This window comes from Henckelia pumila, unplaced genomic scaffold, assembly GCF_033568475.1.
Source record: "Henckelia pumila isolate YLH828 unplaced genomic scaffold, ASM3356847v2 CTG_461:::fragment_3, whole genome shotgun sequence".
NCBI lineage: Eukaryota > Viridiplantae > Streptophyta > Magnoliopsida > Lamiales > Gesneriaceae > Henckelia > Henckelia pumila.
The window spans coordinates 2,313,030-2,332,553 of record NW_027331831.1 but is presented as its reverse complement, the minus strand read 5'-3'; the positions used below and the strand labels follow the sequence as shown (position 1 = coordinate 2,332,553).

Sequence of the window (19,524 nt, the reverse complement as noted above, 5' to 3'; positions counted from 1 at the left end):
AATCCCTCATTTCTTCATTAAGATCAATTCATAAAATTTTAAATATTTTTATGACGGCATATAACGCAGTCAAGCTGTCCATTGGGACGAACAACGTTCTTTCCTCAAGATTCATCGTTATTCCATAGATTTGTTTGATTATTCCATAGATTTGTTTGATTGAGATAATATTGGAATTGGGCCTCCGAGATTCTGATTTTTCATCTGATCATTAATGGAACGAAATGAAAATGATCCGAATGCAATATTCAATGATGCCGGTAAAGATTCTATCTTGAGCACAAAGCTTGTCTTAGATTATGTTGGGGAGGTGGTTCTCACCCTTAATTCAGATGGGCTGTCCTGGAAATTAGTTGAACCCGCGCATAATGTAAGCTGTTCCCAATTTTCCTCTTCTTTCAATGAATGGCCTTTTGTTGGCAGTAATTATTTGATCATGAATAGATGGATTTTTAAATTTTTTTGTTATTTTTATTATTAAAATTTTGTTCTTGGGTTCATGAGTTCATTTTTTTACCATATTATTTCAGTCTGCCTAATCTTGTTTTAGCTTAAATGCTTTGATTTGATGCATATGGGTTTATCCGGTGCCACTTAATTTTGACATGCACAACTTTATTCGAGCATCAATATCCAATTCACAACGCAATATTGTGAAATGTTGGTGTTATCATTTATAGATCAAGCTTGCAGTTTATCTTGCCGATATGCTGATAAAGATATTTAGTGCTCTTATATTTGTAATGAGATTTGGATTGACAGAGTTCAAAAAAACTATTCTTTGGGTCACAATGGAACTCTTTCATCGTGTCTTTCAAAGAGGATGAGAAAAGGGCATGCATTAAAGTTGTGGGCCAAGAGCCAAATTAATATAAAAAATATTTAGCTGCTCCGTTACATCTTTAGGTTATGAATAGATGAGATGGGAGATAATTGCATGCTTCAAGAACAATAAGTTGATCAGCGAAATGAACATTGGCTCCAAAAGAGACTGATTTACGTTGAATTTTTCTTACAAGGTGGTGATGTTGATATGGCATATGTTTATCAACGCTAATACTCATGTGAAAGTATTATAATTACCTCCCTCTTAAACTCTATCTTTGGTTACGAGAACCGTACTACCAATTCCTCGAACTTACTCCAGTTTACATAAAGCCAGAACTTTTGGGATATGTGATACTTCTCTTTATTACGTTGTGTGCCCCTACCTATTTGTAAAAGGATTAGTTTTGGGAATTTTGTTTGCATCACACCAGGAGGAGGATAAATTCACTTGCTTGCGTTTGAAGCTTGTTCCGAAGACTGAGGCAGAGTTCAAGTTTTGTGATGTTTATGCTGCTAACTTCATTGATTGGGGTTTGGTGCATGAATCTGTTCTAGCCAGTGCCAAAGGATTTCGTTCAGGTCATTCATTCGAGGTTACATACATTCACTATCTCAATGACTCAATCCACTAAATTTGCCTTTTCTATCCATAAAAATTGTTCTGTGAACTGGTGACAGTCTCTTTGATTTTAAAGATGTACAGATTTATGGTTCATGTTGTCCAAAAGTCAAATAACCACTCCTCTCTTTGGACTCCATCACATTACTCTTTTGGTCATGAGAATTTGGAGGTCTGTAAGGTTTGGGTCAATCAGATCAATACTTATCTACACATGGAGCGCTGTCGACCTAAGAGTTTGCTGGTATGTTGCATTTACGGGTGCCACTTCATTAAAAGTGTCCATCATATCTATCTTTTTGTATCGAATATGAATATAAACCTCTTTCAGGACAAATTAAGAGATGAGAATAGTAAGAGAAGGTTTTCGCGTATCGGTAGTTTTCCAAGCGCTATGAAGTTCCAATCATGCTACTTCAGCTATATGCTTAACACATCCTCATCATAGAATAAAAATTTCAAGAATTTTTTAATGTAACTAGCTCTTGAGTTAATGAGTTTAGGAGTAGCTGAGTTCTGACTTCTTACCGAGCTATGTGAATCTTTGGTGCAATTCCTCGGGAATTGAGACAATTAAATTTTACTAAAATAGTTTCATTAAAATCATTTTCTTTGAGAGCATGAGTTGTTTTTTCTAGATTTTTTTCCTGCAAGCTGAATGTTGGACTAGCAGAATAATTTCTCTGGACTTCGGTTTGTACTGATTAGGTTTTTGTTCACCCAAAGAGTGGAAAAGGAAATGGATGTAGGGTTTGGGAAGCAGTAGTACCATTGTTTTCACAGGCCCAAGTGAAAACAAAGGTAAAATTACATTTTTTCCCACTTGCTTTAAGTTTTAAACTCATCTTCAATGAATTAGATAACCTTTTCCTTTTTTTCCCAATAAATTTTTGCTTGTACAACAGGTAATAGTGACAGAGAGGGCAGGACATGCACGTGATTTGTTGACCTCGATTTCTGATACGGAGCTTAGGTTATATGATGGCGTTATAGCCATTGTAAGCAGTTATATATTTCCTTGTGCATTTTCAATTATCGAGGTCTATGAAACACGAGTATCTTGTTTTGAAGAAGGTGTTGATATTTGTCACAGTAAAATTATAATTTGCACCAAGTCAGTTGTCCAAAGTATTATTCCCAGTTTACTATCACCTTAGGATGAATTAAAGTGTCAGATTGAATGCAACCGAAATATTTAGTGCACATAGAGCCAGATCTCTACTCTTGTAGCAACGTCATGAAATTCAACTATAGAAATTTTGGCGATAAAACTTTCGTTTGAGGTTTTTCTATGCCATGTTTGGATATGTCGTATGCTATTTGTTATAATTTATTCCTAATGTAAGTTTAAATTCTCTTGATTATGCATGTCCCGCTGTTTCACACTGGTTAAGCAGAACAATATCTTACTCAATTTCTGCATTGTGTATTCTTTTCTCGGTGATAGCTTTTTTTTTTTTTTCAAGTTAATTTGTAGACTTAATTTCTGTATGAGCTTTTCTATTGTCTTATTTCCAATTAATTTGTTGGTTTTGTTTTCAATCAAGTGTTTCCTTTTCATATGTTTCTAGGGCGGGGATGGATTTTTCAATGAAATCCTGAATGGTCTTTTATTATCAAGACATAAAGCTCCCTACCCACCAACTCCTGGGGGTTTCATGCCCGCCATTTCAAGTGAGTCCAATCTCTCGATTCATAGAGAACAAACCAATATAGAGCCTAGCGGTGATAATGAAGATCAGTCACCTCTTCTCTCAGGATTGGAACATAAAAGACCTCTATCCAGCCAATGTGGTATAACAAGCACTAGATCTTATCTTGCCCAATTTACTATCTGTTCTTGTACTGTCATATATTGCCAAATATACTTTAAAAATTGAGCCTTCTTTTAATGCGCAGTTGTGGTTGTTGCAGATGACTTATTTAGGTGATAATTTGTCTCTCCGCCTATTGTCTTTTATACAGGACCAGAACCAGAGTTCTATTTTCCTAATGAAGAATTTAGATTTGGGATCATCCCTGCTGGATCTACAGATGCCATTGTAATTTGGTACTTCAACTGTTTTTTTTTACTAATGCGAGGAATACATGGTTAACATGGTGTGGTATCAGAGGTCATTCGGATCAATGGTTCTTGGCTGCAATTTTTCTGAAACTTATATGCATATTCATCAATAGAATTTTTTATTAGCTTATTAACATCGACTTCCTTTAGGATATGAACTTTTGTTTGAATATAGAGCATCATCTTAACCTAGTCTTGTGTGATATGGAATCAAATTGTGTCTGAAAATGGTGTTTGGATCTCTGTATCCACAATTGATTATGGGTAAAAAGAGAACATGAGCTGCACATTTTTTGGCTACATGTGAACTTGATATTTTATTCTGAAAAAGATCAGTGTCATGGAATTAATTCGGACTGTAAGTTGATGATTTTCATCACTTATGTTTTCCTGAGTGCTGGAAATAGACTAAATTAATTTAGGGGGTGTATTGGTTATAGACTTTTAATGATTTTTGTGGAGTTTAAAAGTTTAAAGGTATTCAATCTAGACTTTTATATACTCCATAAAAGTTTTGTGATATTTAAGATGAACATTTGTAGAATTTTAAAAGTCTATGTGATATTCAAACTTGACTTTTAAAAACTCTACAAAAGTCTAGAGGTATTCAAAATGTCAATAGACTTTTAAAAACTCCATGGAATTCTATTATGTACAATAATTAAAGCCTAAAGTACAACAATAAAATATCAATAATTGTCTTTGGTTCAACCTAAAGATTTGGACGAACATTTTCACACACTTTTTTTTCATTTTCATTAAAATAGTCTATATACTAGCCACATAAATACTAGTTCTATTAAAAATAATATATATACAAACATATTTTTTCTATTTCTAAGAACCAATAAACCCCCTAAAATAAAATATAAAATTTTATCATTCATAATTTTTTTAATTTTAATTACAAAATCTCATGAGATTTAAAATCATATTGATTAATTTTTTAAATAAAAACTTATTATACTACACGACAAAAAATTATAATATTTTATTGATCATAAATTGAAAATAACAATAATTATTTTTTATGATTAATTCATTATTTATTATATAAAATTTGATGTTTTAATTAATTTTTTTTTTAATTTGTAGCTTAATTTTTATTATAACTCAAAATTTAAATTTTATTCACTTTAATATACATATATATAAATATATAATAATAATAATAATAATAATAATAATGATGATAATAATAATAATAATAATATGTATATGATTGATATATATTGACTTGATATATTGACGTAGTTTTAAAAATTTATTAACACGAATGTGTATATATATATAGATATTATATAAATAAGGATACTATATAAAATTCAATATATTCAAATTTTATAGAGTTATATTAATTTCTTAATTGGAATAACTACTTATTGATTTTTGTAAACCAAATTGATAAGTAAAAATTATTTATATGACAGATAAATATATTTTAAAGAAATAGAATTATTTTAAAGAAATATAAAATAATTCTAATAAATAAATCAAAATCAAAATCATGAATTACAAAACTCATATGGTTCTACAAAAAAGTTTACAAATGTCAATAAAAGTCATGAAAAATAAATCTGCAAGATTCTGTGAAAGTCATTAAAAGTCTGAGATTCTATAAAAGTCTACAGAAATCTATCAACTTCACAAAAATATATCATTTAAAAAAAGTCAGTAAACCTCTGCAACGAATACACCCCCTTAGTGATTGCATGTTGAGCTCATGGTATCGATAGTCAGTCAGTAACTTTTCGTACTATTTTGGTGATAGTCAGTAAGCAGATCTGGGGATGAGTTTTTCAGATTATGGACTATTGAAATGTTATCTGCATTCCACTCTCTGACATATATGCAATTAGATACCTGTTTCATCAACATTACCACTGGGCTGAAGTCTTTTAATAAATGATGCCATTAGTACTTAGGTAGTGTTTGGCTTTAAAAACTGAAAAGTGCTTCCTAAAAGCTCTCCCAAACACTACCTTAATATGATAATCTGTTTGCAGCAGAAAATGGAATTGGCCGGTTTCATATAGAAGATAATCAGATATTTCACTCCAGATTATCCTCCTACCTCCCCCTCTTCCCCGCAAATGCTTTATGTCTTCTAAAAATTATTTTTAATGTTTTCATAAGTTCTGAATTTGCGCATATATAATCATCCTGACTCGTGCATTATATTGGGCATAATGATTGTAAATTGGTTTTGCATTTGCAGTACAACTGGGGCTCGAGACCCTGTAACATCAGCATTGCATATCATCCTTGGGAAAAGGGTGCACATTGATATAGCTCAAGTTGTAAGATGGAAAGTCACAAATGCGTCAAATGATGAACCCTGTGTACGCTATGCTGCTTCTTTTGCTGGGTATTTTTAAGTCTTCTATTCTATTAGTTATACTTGAGATTTTGTTTATCTATTGTATCTACAGTTCTTGTCTTAGTATTTTGCGTTAAAGTTCCATACCAAATAATGGACTAATCCCATCCCGTTGTATATTAGTTTTTCTTGGCATTTAGTGGACATGAAGATGCAATTTTTGACCACTCTTTGGCATCTAAAATTACCTTCTGTCTAGTAATCAAGCTCTTGGGTTGGTATTCACTCTTATATTTCAAATGAATATGATATCTTGTTCATCTTTCTATTTCCTATGACCATTGACAATTTTTCACAACCTGTTTATCTTGACATGAATATTCCTGTTTTATTCATATCAATTCTGCTGTGATGTGGGATGAGATGTCAAACTTTTTTGCCGTTGCAATGTTAGTGTTATTTGGCATTCATGGTGCATTCTGAGATTCACATAATTGTCTTGAAATTTAGATTTTCTGGCCATTGTTAAAGCATTTCCCTTCTCGAAATGAAAAGCTGCCAGTCTACTCTAGATAATGCATACCTGCAATGATAAAATGCACCATAATATACTTTTACGATATTCAGTAAATTCAATATTCCTCTAGTTCTTGTAGAATTATCACCAACTCGACTTATAATTAAAGAATTTGTTGGTCTTGATTAATGCCCCAGTTTCCTATTCATGTGACAAGAATTGTGGAACAAAACACTAACTGTGCAGAGTCTCCAATAAATTTTGTGGTTGTTTGTTAGGTATGGTTTCTATGGGGATGTCATAACTGAGAGCGAAAAGTATCGGTGGATGGGACCTAAGAGATATGATTATGCTGGAACAAAGGTGTTCCTTCAGCACAGGTATAAAATCTATAGGCTTTGTTATTTGATTTGCTGAGAAAGAGCAGCCTGAGTCAATTTTCAGTTTTCCTCATTTAGTCTATTTAGGGGATCACGGTGATGAGACTTTTGTTCATGCTCGTGCTTACAAAACCAAAACCCGACAATAGATCTGGAAGTCCTTTTCCGTGACTTTGCTCTGTTGGTGAATTTTTTTTTTTCACGTTGCCCTTTTATATTCTTCCACCAGTTTCAAGATCATCACGCAGTGTTAAAGTAATTTCCAAGGTTTTTAAGGGTAACAACTAACATAAAGTTTTGGAAAGGAGGGAGTATTTAACTATTAACACAACTATATGAAGTTTTTGGTTTTCTTTTCCTTCAATGAAATAAGTTCTTTACGGAATCTGTTGTACATTAAGCTTTGCCAACATTGAGCAAATACTCTGGTAGGTATGAAGTATTGGAATTTTTCAAGATCTTACTCTTAAAAGGGCCAGGGTACAATAATTTTCCCAGGAGGAGATGATAAACGGAAATATTGTTTAATTTAATAATCTCTGATGAGAATTTTTCATCTACTTGACCAAGATAATCACTTGTAATATCTGATACTCATATGCTGTATGCTCTGAGCCATTTATTAGTAGCAGTTTATTAGATTTTATGATCCTTGAATTTTCATGGGTATTTTAGATAGTTAAAATTTATTATCTACGTTTATGATATTTAAGGTCTTATGAGGCAGAAGTGAATTATGTAGAAGTCGAATCAGAAAAAAATGGCTCGAGTGTTGAGACCAATGCTCAAGGTAGTAGAACGTTTTGGGACTTTCGTCGAAAACCTGAGAGGACGAGTTGCCGTGCGAACTGCACAGTTTGTAATGAAACAACCGACGAAAGTATGATTGGGCGTTCGAGTTTGGCCAAAAACTTGGGGGGATTGAGATGGTCGAAATCCAAAGGACATTTTCTTAGTGTGGGCGCTGCTGTAATCTCTTGCCGCAATGAAAAGGCGCCGGATGGCTTGGTTGCTGATGCCCACCTTTCTGATGGGTTCTTGCATCTTATATTGATTAAAGACTGCCCTCACCCTTCTTATTTACGGTAATATTTAATCTCTCTCTCTATCGTGAAATTGCTTTACTTCGACTGTGAGCATGCATCACATTCCCTTCCTATTAGAAACTTGACTTTGAAGCGGTGGCACACCCAGTCAGTTGCAGGATTAGTTGCCCAAACTGAAAACAAACTCAAATTTTGTATTATATCTTGAAACTTCAGCTCCCTATTCCCTATCTGCAGCACCTAAGTTTCAGGAAACTGCAACAATTCCTCACTAAATCCAAGCGCATTACTGCATTTAAGTAGAAGAAACATCATTACATCCTATAGCAACTTATTTATTTATTACATAAATGTATGCAGGCATCTTATTCAGCTAACCAGAAAAGGTGGAAAACCCCTGGATTTTAACTTCGTCGAACACCATAAAGTATATGTCTCCAATTTATTTTCACTGTTTTTTTCCTTTACATCAATAGCAACAGATGCACGTGAACTCATTTTTTTTCATACTTTACACTGAGTTTGCTATGTTTTATGAGCAGACTCCGGCTTTCACATTCAAATCATTTGGAAAGGAGGGCGTATGGAATGTGGATGGCGAGCTATTTCATGCGCACAAGCTATCCGCTCAAGTTTTTCGAGGTCTTGTTGGCTTATTTGGAACTGGTCCTGATGCGTAAGTTGGACTAGTTTGGGTCATTATACATCACATGAAAACTGTTCGCAATATCGTTGTTTGAGTATTAGAGATTCTAAACCCCTGTATACGAATATGGTCAAAGGGATTTAGGGAATCATATCAGATTCTCCCTTGATTTCAAGGAGCAATAGTCGTAAGAACTCTACTCCCCTGTCTAGGCAGCAGCAGATTTTTGTCAGATGCTGCCGTTTCTGAAATGCTTAGGAAAATCTGATCCATATGAGAGGGCCAGAAGTTTTGGCAGCTTTGTAAACTTTGCAGTTCAGAGGAAGCGTTCATCGGCATGACGGCATCAACCTGTCGCCTGTAATCGCACGACGAACCTGTGAAGCAGATCAAATTTTTGGAGACAACTCTGGTTATATATGAAATGTCTCCGGAGTTGTGTCTTAACACTTGACTGAAATATTAGATTCTTTCCATGTTAGCGAGCAAAAAACCTGATAACTTGTGTTTCTGTAACTTCAGTCATTTATACATGCTTGTATATTGAGTTGGTGTAGTGGACAAGTTCTTGATTTCATGTCGATAATTTTTTTATTGACACAAAATTGATTGTCGTGGTTTAGTATGAGAAGAAGTTAATGGAAGATATATATTTGAAGTAAGTTCTATGGAGTAAAAGAAAATAAGTTTCCTTTATAATTATTTCAAAATTTTAGTAGTGATATACATCAAAATTCAACTTCATAATTTCATCTGAATAAAAGTATAAATTATATTGCGTACTAAATTCATGGTGGTCGAACAAAGAGATCAAATTAAAATGCGATTAAAAAAATTGCATTTTTACAGTCCACTGTCACACTCTTTATGACATATATGTGGGTCAATTATTAGTTAAATATATAATAAAAAATTTAGATATCAATATTTTTTAGTTATTGATGTTACCGAAATATTTTAAAATAATTAGGTGATTTATTTTATCAGAAGTTAGTATGACCAAACAACAAACCAGCATTCACCGGTCAACTTTTAATCAATAATTTTTACATTAATGGAAGAAGGGTGTAGTGTAATTAACTATTCATCATGATTTCGTTATGAAATGATTATGTGTCAATCTACATCACTAAAAAAACAAACAAACAAAATAACATAGACTTTATGAACAAAACTACAATAAGATCAATGTTTCAATTTACAAAACTACCATAAGATGTATCACTTTCAGAAAATGAACGCTGAATTTTTATTTTAAAAATATTATCTTAAGATTTTTCTCATAAATACTCAGTGAAAAAATTTGTGAAATAACGTGTTAATTCAGATATATCACATGAGAAGTAGAAGTTTTCCGGACAAATACTAAGATGAATTTATTCTACGTCAAAACAAGTACGCTCTTTTTTATTTTTATATATGATGATCACACAAACATTTCACCACAAAAAAATATAGTCTATTAATATTCTTTTGATTTAAATGAAGATGTTTAAATAAACATTTTATACAAAATAACCAGGAGATCTTCTATTCGAGCAGCGGGTGAGTCTATGCTGACAGATGAGTAGTACCCATTTGCCAGATCTAATGGTCCAATTTCATGTGCAGATCAAATCAGATCATTTGATTTGACATAAAATTAGGCCATCTGATCCCCATTCGGGCTCCGAATGAGGTAGCATAGACTCATTCCCGGCGGCATATATCAAAGAAACTGAAAAAGTATCTGTACTAACAGTTTTTAAAAGTCAACGCAAGAGAATAAATCTTTGAATAATATATTGTAGTTCGTAATAAATTTTTTTTCAAAGCATAAAAGATTGTAGTACTTGTACATCCACCTAACGAAACGTTTTTTTAGAAAAATGTAAAAACAAAAAGATTCCTTTGACGTCCTACCTTGGAACCTATTTCCCAGAAATTATCTGCGAAATATAATTCCACAGAGAAGGAAAAGTTGGATCTTTGTTCTTTCATTCTCTACTTCAAAATCCAAATTGTCTGAGAAGGATTTGAGGGGACAAGACAAGAAGCGGTATGTGCTCTACTTTGCTGTTCTGTGAAGATCGTCTCATTTTTGTTTCTTTTTTTTTTTCCTTCATTTCTTGAAGATTTTCAAGAAAACTAGTTTCAGTTTTTGTCTTGAAATCATGTCATCTTTCTTTCTTGTTATCGCCAATGTTGACTTTCATCCCATAAATCAGCGAATTTTTACTTGGGGTATGATGTTCCAGAGCTTTGATTGTGGGAAATAGACTGGTCATAAAGAAAAAATGGAAGGATCTGATGAATTTTCCCCTCCAGCACATTTAGTCACTTGTTTAGCCATTAAAGGAGGTAGAAAAAGCAAATATGTTGTCAAATGGGCGTTGGAGAAGTTTGTGCCACAAGGGATTGTCTACTTTAAGTTGCTGCATGTTCGCCCTGTGATATCCAGAGTTCGAAATCATAGTAAGTGTCGAACTTCGATTTTGGCGTCCGAAATTAGTTTTCATTATAATGCAGTATTTGCATCATCTTTCAAGACCATGTGCTCAGAGGCTTTTATATATATCATCGGTATGTTGTGATGTTTATGATCTGTACTAAGATGGATATAATATTATCTCGATTGCTCAATACAAGTATGCAGTTTGAACATTAACGTTTCCAAACATGGGAAAGCAACATGAATGAAAACCTCGAGATTTTGATTGAACTAGCTACAAAGCCTTGTTCTGTGCTTGATATGTGCTGGCTTTTTCGTGTTTTGCTCACAGTGGGGAAACTAGTTCATATTTCTCAAGTTCATGATGATGTAGCAACTGCATATAGAAAGCAAGTGGAGCGGCAGGTGACTGAAAAGCTTCTTCCTTACAAGAACATGTGTAATATGAGAAAGGTAAAAGCGGTTTGGCTCTTGGAAGACAGCGGAATTAAAATAGTTGCTAATCGATTTCTTTCATATTCAGGTGCAAGTGAAAATCGTGCAGATCGAGTCGGATGATGTGGCAAATGCAGTCTCTGGTAAAATCCAGGAGCTAAAAATTGATAAACTTGTTATAGGTGCTTCATCTCGCGGTATTTTTTCGAGGTAGTAATATAAAAAATGTTTTTTTTTTTACTTGTAGGTATCTTTTATGTTCTTTACATGCAGTTTTTTGTCTGATGGTCGAAATCAATTCACATGTACAGGGGACCCGATCTGTCTTCAAAAATATCAGAATCTTGTCCCGCTACTTGCACGATATATACCGTTTCTGAAGGCAAATTTTTATTCCGTCCATCAGATTCAAAAATAAATAGAAGCTTTAGTGACGACAGTAGTGAAACAAGTTTTTCGAGTGACAACTCTTCAACTTATATGTTCGGCTTACATACAGGTACATTTTAAAATGAAGCCTTTTGTCTCTCAATTGTTTTAGCCCGTAATGTGTTTCATTTGCTGATTAGTTGTGGCTGGTTATATTGGCTCTACCTAGGTTATAGCTATTATTGTTCAATTTCAATGGGATAGTTAACAGTCTTTGAAATGTAACACACTCGTTTAAGCTCAATTCAGGTTTTTGAAGGTGAACAAGTCGAATGTAGCTGTGTTAAAGACTAAGTCGATTGTTTGTGAAAAAACCTTGCACACAAATATTTGGACCTTGTTTAAAATTAAGATAATTGATTTTTTCAGCCACATGTTCGACTATTTGATTGATGTGAAGAAATATCTGATGGAATCTGTCGACCCCCAACCCCAAGAAATTGAGATTGGACTGTGTGCTACAAATGTTTCACTTAGAAAATGTTTCTGAACAAGGAATCCGACATTATGCATTAACGTACGTAAGTTTTTCATGAGGAGGTAATCTAATCTTTTGATCTCTACGCATTTTCAGAATTGAGAGACGAAGGATCAACAGACAGATTCTTTTTTTCTCGTTCATCTTCACTTCCGATGCAGCGCCATCAAGCACTTTCAAATATAAACCAGACTCTTCTGCATAAAATACCTCCAAATGGAATCATAGCTCCAGGAAATTTATCACCTGGCTTAGTAGAAAGTAATTATGAAGATGTTAACGAAACAACCAGCCAGGCTTCAAGCTTCAGTAGCTCATCGGCCTACAGCCCTTTTTGGGATCAAGCTTCAACTTCTCATAATTCTTCAGAGAATCAGGTGCCATGTTGTTTATTGTTCAGCCACAATTTCAATGAGCCAAAAGTTTTGAACTTACCAAGAGAATAAAGTCGTCGGATGAAAATGGCTTACGAAACCACCTCATTACTTATCTGAATAGGGCCATCAAATTAGCTTGTCAGATCAGATTAATGTCTAATTTTATGACTCGCAGCTACTATGAAAGAAAACTCAATAAAAAATGTCGAGTTGATTGTTTGCACCCCCCCCCCCTCTCTCTCTCTCTCTCTCTCTCTCTCTCTCTCTCTCTCTCTCTCTCTCTCTCTCTCTCTCTCTCTCTTTATTGTTTAGGATCTTAATTTGAACTAGTACCCAACATAAGCATGTTCAGGTGTGTAAAACAGCAGCCCTCTATTGTTTAGGATCTTAATTTGAACTGGTACCCAACATAAGCATGTTCAGGTGTGTAAAACAGCAGCCGACGCTGAGTTCTTTGTAGGGTCATATGATATTTTAGAATACAAATAGAAGAGTCGAAAAAAATGTTGGTAAAAGAATTTTAGTAAATAAATTGGAATCATGTGTTTTCAGAAAAGAGTCTCAGTGCACTAAGATGCTATTATGTTATAAATATGTAAAAATTTGTCATACATGTCCCGAGGTGGAGTATATGTTGCTTAATTTTGCACTTGAAGTGAAGTGAAGTGAAGTACTAGAGTTACTGTTTGGCTACTTAATATAAAATCCCTATCAATGAAAATTTTAGGCCGAGTAAAAAAAATCTTAAGCATGACTATGCAGCAAATAGGCTCAGTGGCAGCTTTTATTTGACTAAACTGGAACTCTTTAAATCTTTCCGAGATTAAAAGGGAAAAAAACAAATAGTTTGTGTGTTTCCTTTTCTTGTCTGTTTCTCGTTTCAACTATCACCGATCAGCCTTAAAATCAGATATTTTAAGTAATATTAGTTTTCTCAGGTCCACGGCAAATTTGAGCTAGAAAACTTGAGAGTTAAAGTCAGACACATTCAAGGATTGCATGCCATGACACAATTACAGAAGTATGATGCTTCTAGAAAGGTATATTTGTAATCTTTGACATATGATGCTAGAATATCAAATGTGGTGTCAGCTCCACTGCCAAAATGCATTGATCTACTTTTATTGTTTACCATTTAAAATGACCTTAGTGTAGTACTATGTGGAAATTATATCGTAATTACTTGCATTAAGGAACACTTCATTTGCTTTGCTCTCTTGATTAGATAAATGAACTTCAGAAACGTCATCTGCAAGAAGAAATTAACCTAAAGGAGGTAAGTAGTAAAGAGGGGGAAGCCCAAAGGTCAGCAATAGAAGAGAAACAGAGGTATGAAGCTGCTAAAAGAGAAGCAAATTTAATGAAGGAATGTGCTGAATATGAAGCTTCAGAAAGAAAAGATATGGATATTAAAGTGTCGCGTATAACCAAAGAGAAGGAAAATCTTGAAAACGCCTTGATCGGTAGCTACCAAAGGTACCGAAAATTTTCATGGGAAGAAATTGTATCTGCAACATCTTCTTTCTCTGAGAATCGTAAAATTGGAAGTGGAGCTTGTGGAACTGTGTACAAATGCAGTTTTCACCACACAACTGGTGCTGTGAAAGTTCTCCATGTTGAGGAAGCAACTGGGAGGAAGCTATTTCAACAGGAGGTATCACCATTTATGAGAGTTAAAAAAAGGGACAAGTATTTATGTAATTACTCAACTCTCAAAAAGCGAGATATTGGTCAATTCATCCTAGAAACTAACTTCTACAATTTCTTATATATATCTCAGATGAGAAGCAATACACGATCTAAATTAGGAACTACTTCTAGTATCCAAGTAGTAAAACCTTACGGAGAATCAATGTGATTGTTTAATCATTTGTACAGAATGTATTTTGTTCCTCGTGAATTACTTGCAACAACAATTATATGATCAATTTCTGTCTTTACTGATTTGTAGCTAGAAATACTGAGCCAAATTCGTCATCCACACGTGCTGATTCTTCTGGGAGCATGTCCTGAAAATGCTTGCCTCGTATATGAGTTCATGGCAAATGGAAATCTTGAAGATAGGCTGCTTCAGAAAAACAACATGCCTCCACTTTTATGGTTTGACAGATACCGAATAGCCTGGGAAATAGCCTCGGCTCTTGTCTTCCTACACAGCTCAAAACCAAAAGCAATAATACATCGTGATCTAAAGCCAGCAAACATATTGCTTGATCGTCACAATGTGAGTAAAATCGGTGATGTAGGCCTCGCCACAATGATTCAAAACAACTCTCTTTCTATATCCACCAAATACAAGGAAACTTCGTTGGTGGGTAGCCTTTGCTATATTGATCCCGAGTACCAAAGAACTGGACAAGCCTCTCCAAAATCTGATATTTATGCCTTTGGTATGGTTATTTTGCAATTGCTGACTGCCAAACCGGCCATGGGGTTGCCTCATATGGTTGAAACTGCATTGAAAAATGATCAGTTGAGGGATGTGCTAGATGCTGACGCTGGAGAATGGCCAATCGAGGAAACAAGGGATTTGACCCTCATGGCTCTGAAATGCATAGAATATATAGGGAGCAATAGACCTGATTTGAACAATGAAATCCTACCTACTTTGGAGAAACTGAAAGAAGTAGCCGAAAAAACCCGAGATTTGGTATTCATTTCTTCACCTCCACCTCCTAACCATTTCAGATGTCCCATTCTCAAGGTATGTGTTTGTTGGAACTTCTTCTTTCTGATAGCGTAGAGGTTATGAAATATATATTTGATGATTGTATTGTTATTTCGCTGGAAAAGATTTTCTACAAGATATATTTCAATATAATTTCATCTATATATACAATAAAAGAAGTAATTGGTGTGTTCTAAATTTTCTTAAATAACATATACTAGAAAAGAGTTTTAGCTCTCCCGAGTCTATGTAGTGGATGTAGGCATTCAGAGATAAACGATGTAAATTTTGTATTGTGTTACATTATCTTCTCATTTCTGATGTTCAAAATTCAACAGCCTCTATTTGTTGTTAGTCTCCTTAAGCAGCCCATAATCGAGTGATTCTTGTTTAACAAGGTCAGTGATGGTGAGAGAGTGCTCTTCAGTTTCATGTATGATTCCATTTGCATTGCAGGAGGTAATGTATGACCCTTGTGTTGCCGCGGATGGACATACATATGAACGGAAGGCAATAGAGGCATGGCTCGATGAGAAAGATACATCCCCCATTACCAATTTGCCACTGTCACACAAGATCCTCATTCCAAATTACACCATTCTTTCAGAAATTATGGAATGGAAATCAAGAAAACATTTGACTTGAAATCAACGAGTCTGATTTTTGTAAATTAGTTTAAAGTCTTGGATTCCACCTCCTCAGATGTATATGAAGAAGTGAGAAAGTAGTGATAGAACTTTTTACCTCTGTATGATACAACAGTTTTACGAAAGTGTCAATAATCGAAGTGTATATGATGTGTTGCTGGCTGTGTTAGTATTATTATTCCCTTGTTGTCTTTGAAAGTTTGGATTGCAGCGTTTCAATTACGAGTTTTTGTTGAACAACTCCAAAATATATCTCAGTTTGAATATTATTATCTCTTTGGTGACAAATTTATTTTTTTCCCTCTTTTTTGTTTCGTGTATGAGTATGCAATACCATACGGCATACAGGAAAAATACTTCTACAAATAGGAATCATGTTGGGTGTTCGTGCATATGATTCTTTAATATAGTTCCAGATTATAAACAAACAACAATATCCATGAAATGATGTTCCATTTAAATAAACATATAAAAGAATTCTTCCCGCAATTAATTATCACACTGTAAAAAAATTCCTAGCAAGATATTGTATCGTGGTGAAGATTATATGGTGGTATTACTGGGAAAATAGGTCTATGTGCTAAATCATTCATAGATGGAACCAAGATTCTAATATCTCAAATCTTTTGTGAGAATTACAGTGTTTTTTTCCTAATTCATCAAACAAAATGCTAATTAATTCTGATCAAAATGTACGAATCCAACTAACTTAAGACTAAAATTTGTATGTCGAAGACATGAAGACCGGTACAAATCTGAACTGTTTTAGTAACAATGATCTTTATCTTGATATGCTGCGACAAACTTGCGTTTGCTGAGTCTTCATGCTATAAACTCGATCCAAATCAGCTCGAACTATATTTGATCGTGTTCCAGTCATCTGATTCTACAACTGTACTTCATTCACTTTTCATGTATATAGATGAATGACACGAGTAGTAAAATAACTCTTAATCTATTCTCGAGATATTTGTCATTCGTCTATGTACATGAAACGAATGTAAGAACAATAGGTAGAACAGATTATCTGAACTGAATTACCTGCAAAAACACTCATCAGCACCTGTTGTTTCCATGATCATCGGATCAGTCAAACCATGACCAAATTGAATGTTTCACGGACAGAACCAACAGAAGTGGGTGCTTACTGCAAGATTTCTTCTAGCTTGTTGAGGACTTCCTTTATGTCCGGTCGGAGGAGACGTGAGGGCGAACAACAAGCCATCGCGAGTTGAAAAAGCCCAAGAATAGAATGTTCCACAACTACCCTTTGATCATTGCTTAGGCCGAGAAGAAAGTCAGGATGATACAACTCCATGATACGGTCATCGAGAATGGCACTTCTCATAGCACTTGGCAAATAAAAGTCACGATCAGGGTTGGGGTTATCATCCACCGGTTCTTTTCCAGTCAGTACCTCGAGAAGTATCACCCCAAAACTGTATATATCACTCTCTTCGCAGGCATCTTTCATTTTAATCAACTCGGGGGCCTTGTATCCCTGAAATGCAGAAGCTTCAAGCATTTGCTGAGCAGCAGTTGGATTCAAGAGATTGTATAGGCCAAAATCCGAAATGTATGGTCTGTAATGGATATCCAATAGTATATTCTTTGACTTGAGATTTCCATGGATAATGGGCTTCTCAGAAGACGCATGAAGATGATGAATTCCTCTAGCAATCCCTATAGCGATTCTGCTTATGATCGGCCATTTGTGAGCCTCTCCATTACTATCTGCACGTGTCCGGCAGTTATTAGCTCACCAAAGTCAAGAACGTCGTAAATATGGGAAGCAAGAATAGGAAAAAATGACAAAAGATCACACACTAATAATAAACCCAGAATTTCGAAAAGTTATAAACACGTGCAAAGGTTGAAAATATGCAGAAATAGAAATACATAAACTACATCCACCAGAACTACTCAGCAGTTTTTTCAACATTCCAACAGCCCAAACTAACATCATATGATCATATAGATTCGAATCAGTTGAAAATAAAATTCAAAAGCTATAAATGCCATTATCGGATAGTTGAAAAAACAGAATCTTTCAACGCTACACCAGGCGTATATACAGGAGATTCACTTGACAGATTAGAAAACAGTTTACCTTGAATCAGTGAGACCATGCCAATCAGTCTACATATGCTTCAACAAAAAAAATGACAAAAAAAACTAAACCAAAATCAAATACGGAAAATTCCAATGATAGCATGATAATTGCCACTCGAAAAAAATCTTCGCTCTCTCGAGCTATACTAAGTTGCTCTCTAGTTTAAATATCCGGTTGCCGCGAACCATAAGTCTATGTCCATTAATAGTGACATTATTTGCATTTCTTCAAAGTAAAAGCACTAGAATCCACTTTAGAGCAATATAAAAGTAGCCTGTGAGCAATCCCCGGAAAGTGGCTTTCTAGGATAGAAGTGGGCCTCTCTTTCCTTTGCTCCCGTCTACCACAATGACTGTCTCGCTTCTCTTTTTAACAAATTTGATCCTTAAAGGTCAAATTTTATCACTAATTGGATTACATAAACTCAGATATCAAATCAAACACAGATATTTCAGAATGAAGCACAGTCCGATCTAATCCAAAATCCATCACCATTCTCACGAAGCATTAACCAGAATAATCTTACACAAAATGAGCTAAAATTCTAGAATTTTACCTCTGATAAATTGAGCCAGATTTCCAGAGCCATAAAATGGATGAACCATCAGTTTCTCCCCTCTGGACCCTGCATAAAATGCATTCAAAGGTACCAAATTTGAATGCCTAACAGACCCCAAAAACTCTACAATCGGTACTACCTCTTTCATCCTCAAAGTACAAGTAGGCCTCAAGAATCTGAGCAGCAATGTTGGCGTATTTGAATTGACCAAACTAGCCCTGTACAGAGTCCCATAGCTAGATTTTCCTATAACCTCGCCAGGCGCATCAAGAATTTCCTGTACAATTAGATCTTTCCCACCTTGAAACTTGATCAAATCCTCTGTACTCACCACCCCATCTACTTCTTTACACTCAAAAGCTGCTTCTATATCTCTTGCACCGCTTCTTTCTCTCCTCCTCCTCTTCCTCCTCTTCGAACAAATGATTGCGAAAACTACAATTGTGAGTAAAGCTAGTGATGGCAGTCCTATGATTAAGATCAACTTATGCTTGTGTTCCATTTTTAACATTAGAAATGGCGATGGTTTCTTCTTCCGGGGATCTTCTTCCGAGTGTAAAGATTGGAGCTTTATGGGTTTTCTGTGAAAAGCAAGAACGGCCCAAGATCTGGAAATGGTGCTGGAATGTGAAATTCAAAATGTGAAAGTGAAATCCGAAGTAATCCCGAGAAATTGTTAAATCATACTCATATTGTTCGTGCGTACGTGTGTGTGTGGGTGGGAGAGAGAGAGAGAGAGAGAGAGAGAGAGAGTATTAATATATGGGATTATATATCCAGCGAAAGTTGTTCATATATTTGCTGTTCATGAATGAATTGAACTCTTTCAACTTCCCACTCCCTTCTTTCTCATTTATTTTATTTACGTATACTTTGCTTATATGCACACAAATTTAATAATTGGAGAATCATTCAGACTGGTAAATTACTCATGGCCAATGTATAATGTGTATATTGTCAACTCTG

The 19,524-nt window shown here is 34.7% G+C and overlaps 3 protein-coding genes across 6 annotated transcripts; 2 read left to right on the top strand and 1 right to left on the bottom strand.

The window, feature by feature from the left end:
* Positions 1-74: 74 nt before the first annotated feature.
* On the top strand, positions 75-8,998 carry LOC140871506 (ceramide kinase). 3 transcript variants are annotated; one of them, XM_073274040.1, is made up of 12 exons: positions 75-370; positions 1,260-1,421; positions 1,524-1,691; positions 2,156-2,248; positions 2,353-2,445; positions 3,019-3,241; positions 3,413-3,497; positions 5,731-5,880; positions 6,628-6,729; positions 7,443-7,814; positions 8,136-8,202; positions 8,318-8,998. In XM_073274040.1, the coding sequence occupies exons 1-12, from the start codon at positions 215-217 to the stop codon at positions 8,453-8,455; spliced, it is 1,809 nt and encodes a 602-aa protein (XP_073130141.1). In that variant the 5' UTR covers positions 75-214; the 3' UTR covers positions 8,456-8,998. The 3 variants fall into 3 exon arrangements, with proteins under 3 accessions (XP_073130141.1, XP_073130142.1, XP_073130143.1); XM_073274041.1 differs by lacking the exon at positions 75-370 and having other exon boundaries at positions 1,284-1,421; positions 1,532-1,691; XM_073274042.1 differs by lacking the exon at positions 75-370 and having other exon boundaries at positions 1,285-1,407; positions 1,532-1,691.
* A 1,254-nt stretch (positions 8,999-10,252) lies between these two features.
* On the top strand, positions 10,253-16,150 carry LOC140871558 (U-box domain-containing protein 35-like). Of its 2 annotated transcripts, none has more exons than XM_073274110.1 (10): positions 10,253-10,459; positions 10,659-10,875; positions 11,184-11,305; positions 11,376-11,497; positions 11,599-11,786; positions 12,291-12,571; positions 13,510-13,611; positions 13,797-14,225; positions 14,523-15,275; positions 15,696-16,150. In XM_073274110.1, the coding sequence occupies exons 2-10, from the start codon at positions 10,698-10,700 to the stop codon at positions 15,882-15,884; spliced, it is 2,364 nt and encodes a 787-aa protein (XP_073130211.1). In that variant the 5' UTR covers positions 10,253-10,459; positions 10,659-10,697; the 3' UTR covers positions 15,885-16,150. The 2 variants fall into 2 exon arrangements, with proteins under 2 accessions (XP_073130211.1, XP_073130210.1); XM_073274109.1 differs by having other exon boundaries at positions 10,629-10,875.
* A 324-nt stretch (positions 16,151-16,474) lies between these two features.
* LOC140872264 (putative kinase-like protein TMKL1) lies at positions 16,475-19,301 on the bottom strand. Its single transcript, XM_073275081.1, has 3 exons — positions 18,556-19,301; positions 17,035-17,620; positions 16,475-16,927 (listed from the first exon to the last, which is right to left on the bottom strand). The coding sequence occupies exons 1-3, from the start codon at positions 19,067-19,069 to the stop codon at positions 16,924-16,926; spliced, it is 1,104 nt and encodes a 367-aa protein (XP_073131182.1). The 5' UTR covers positions 19,070-19,301; the 3' UTR covers positions 16,475-16,923.
* Positions 19,302-19,524: the final 223 nt, after the last annotated feature.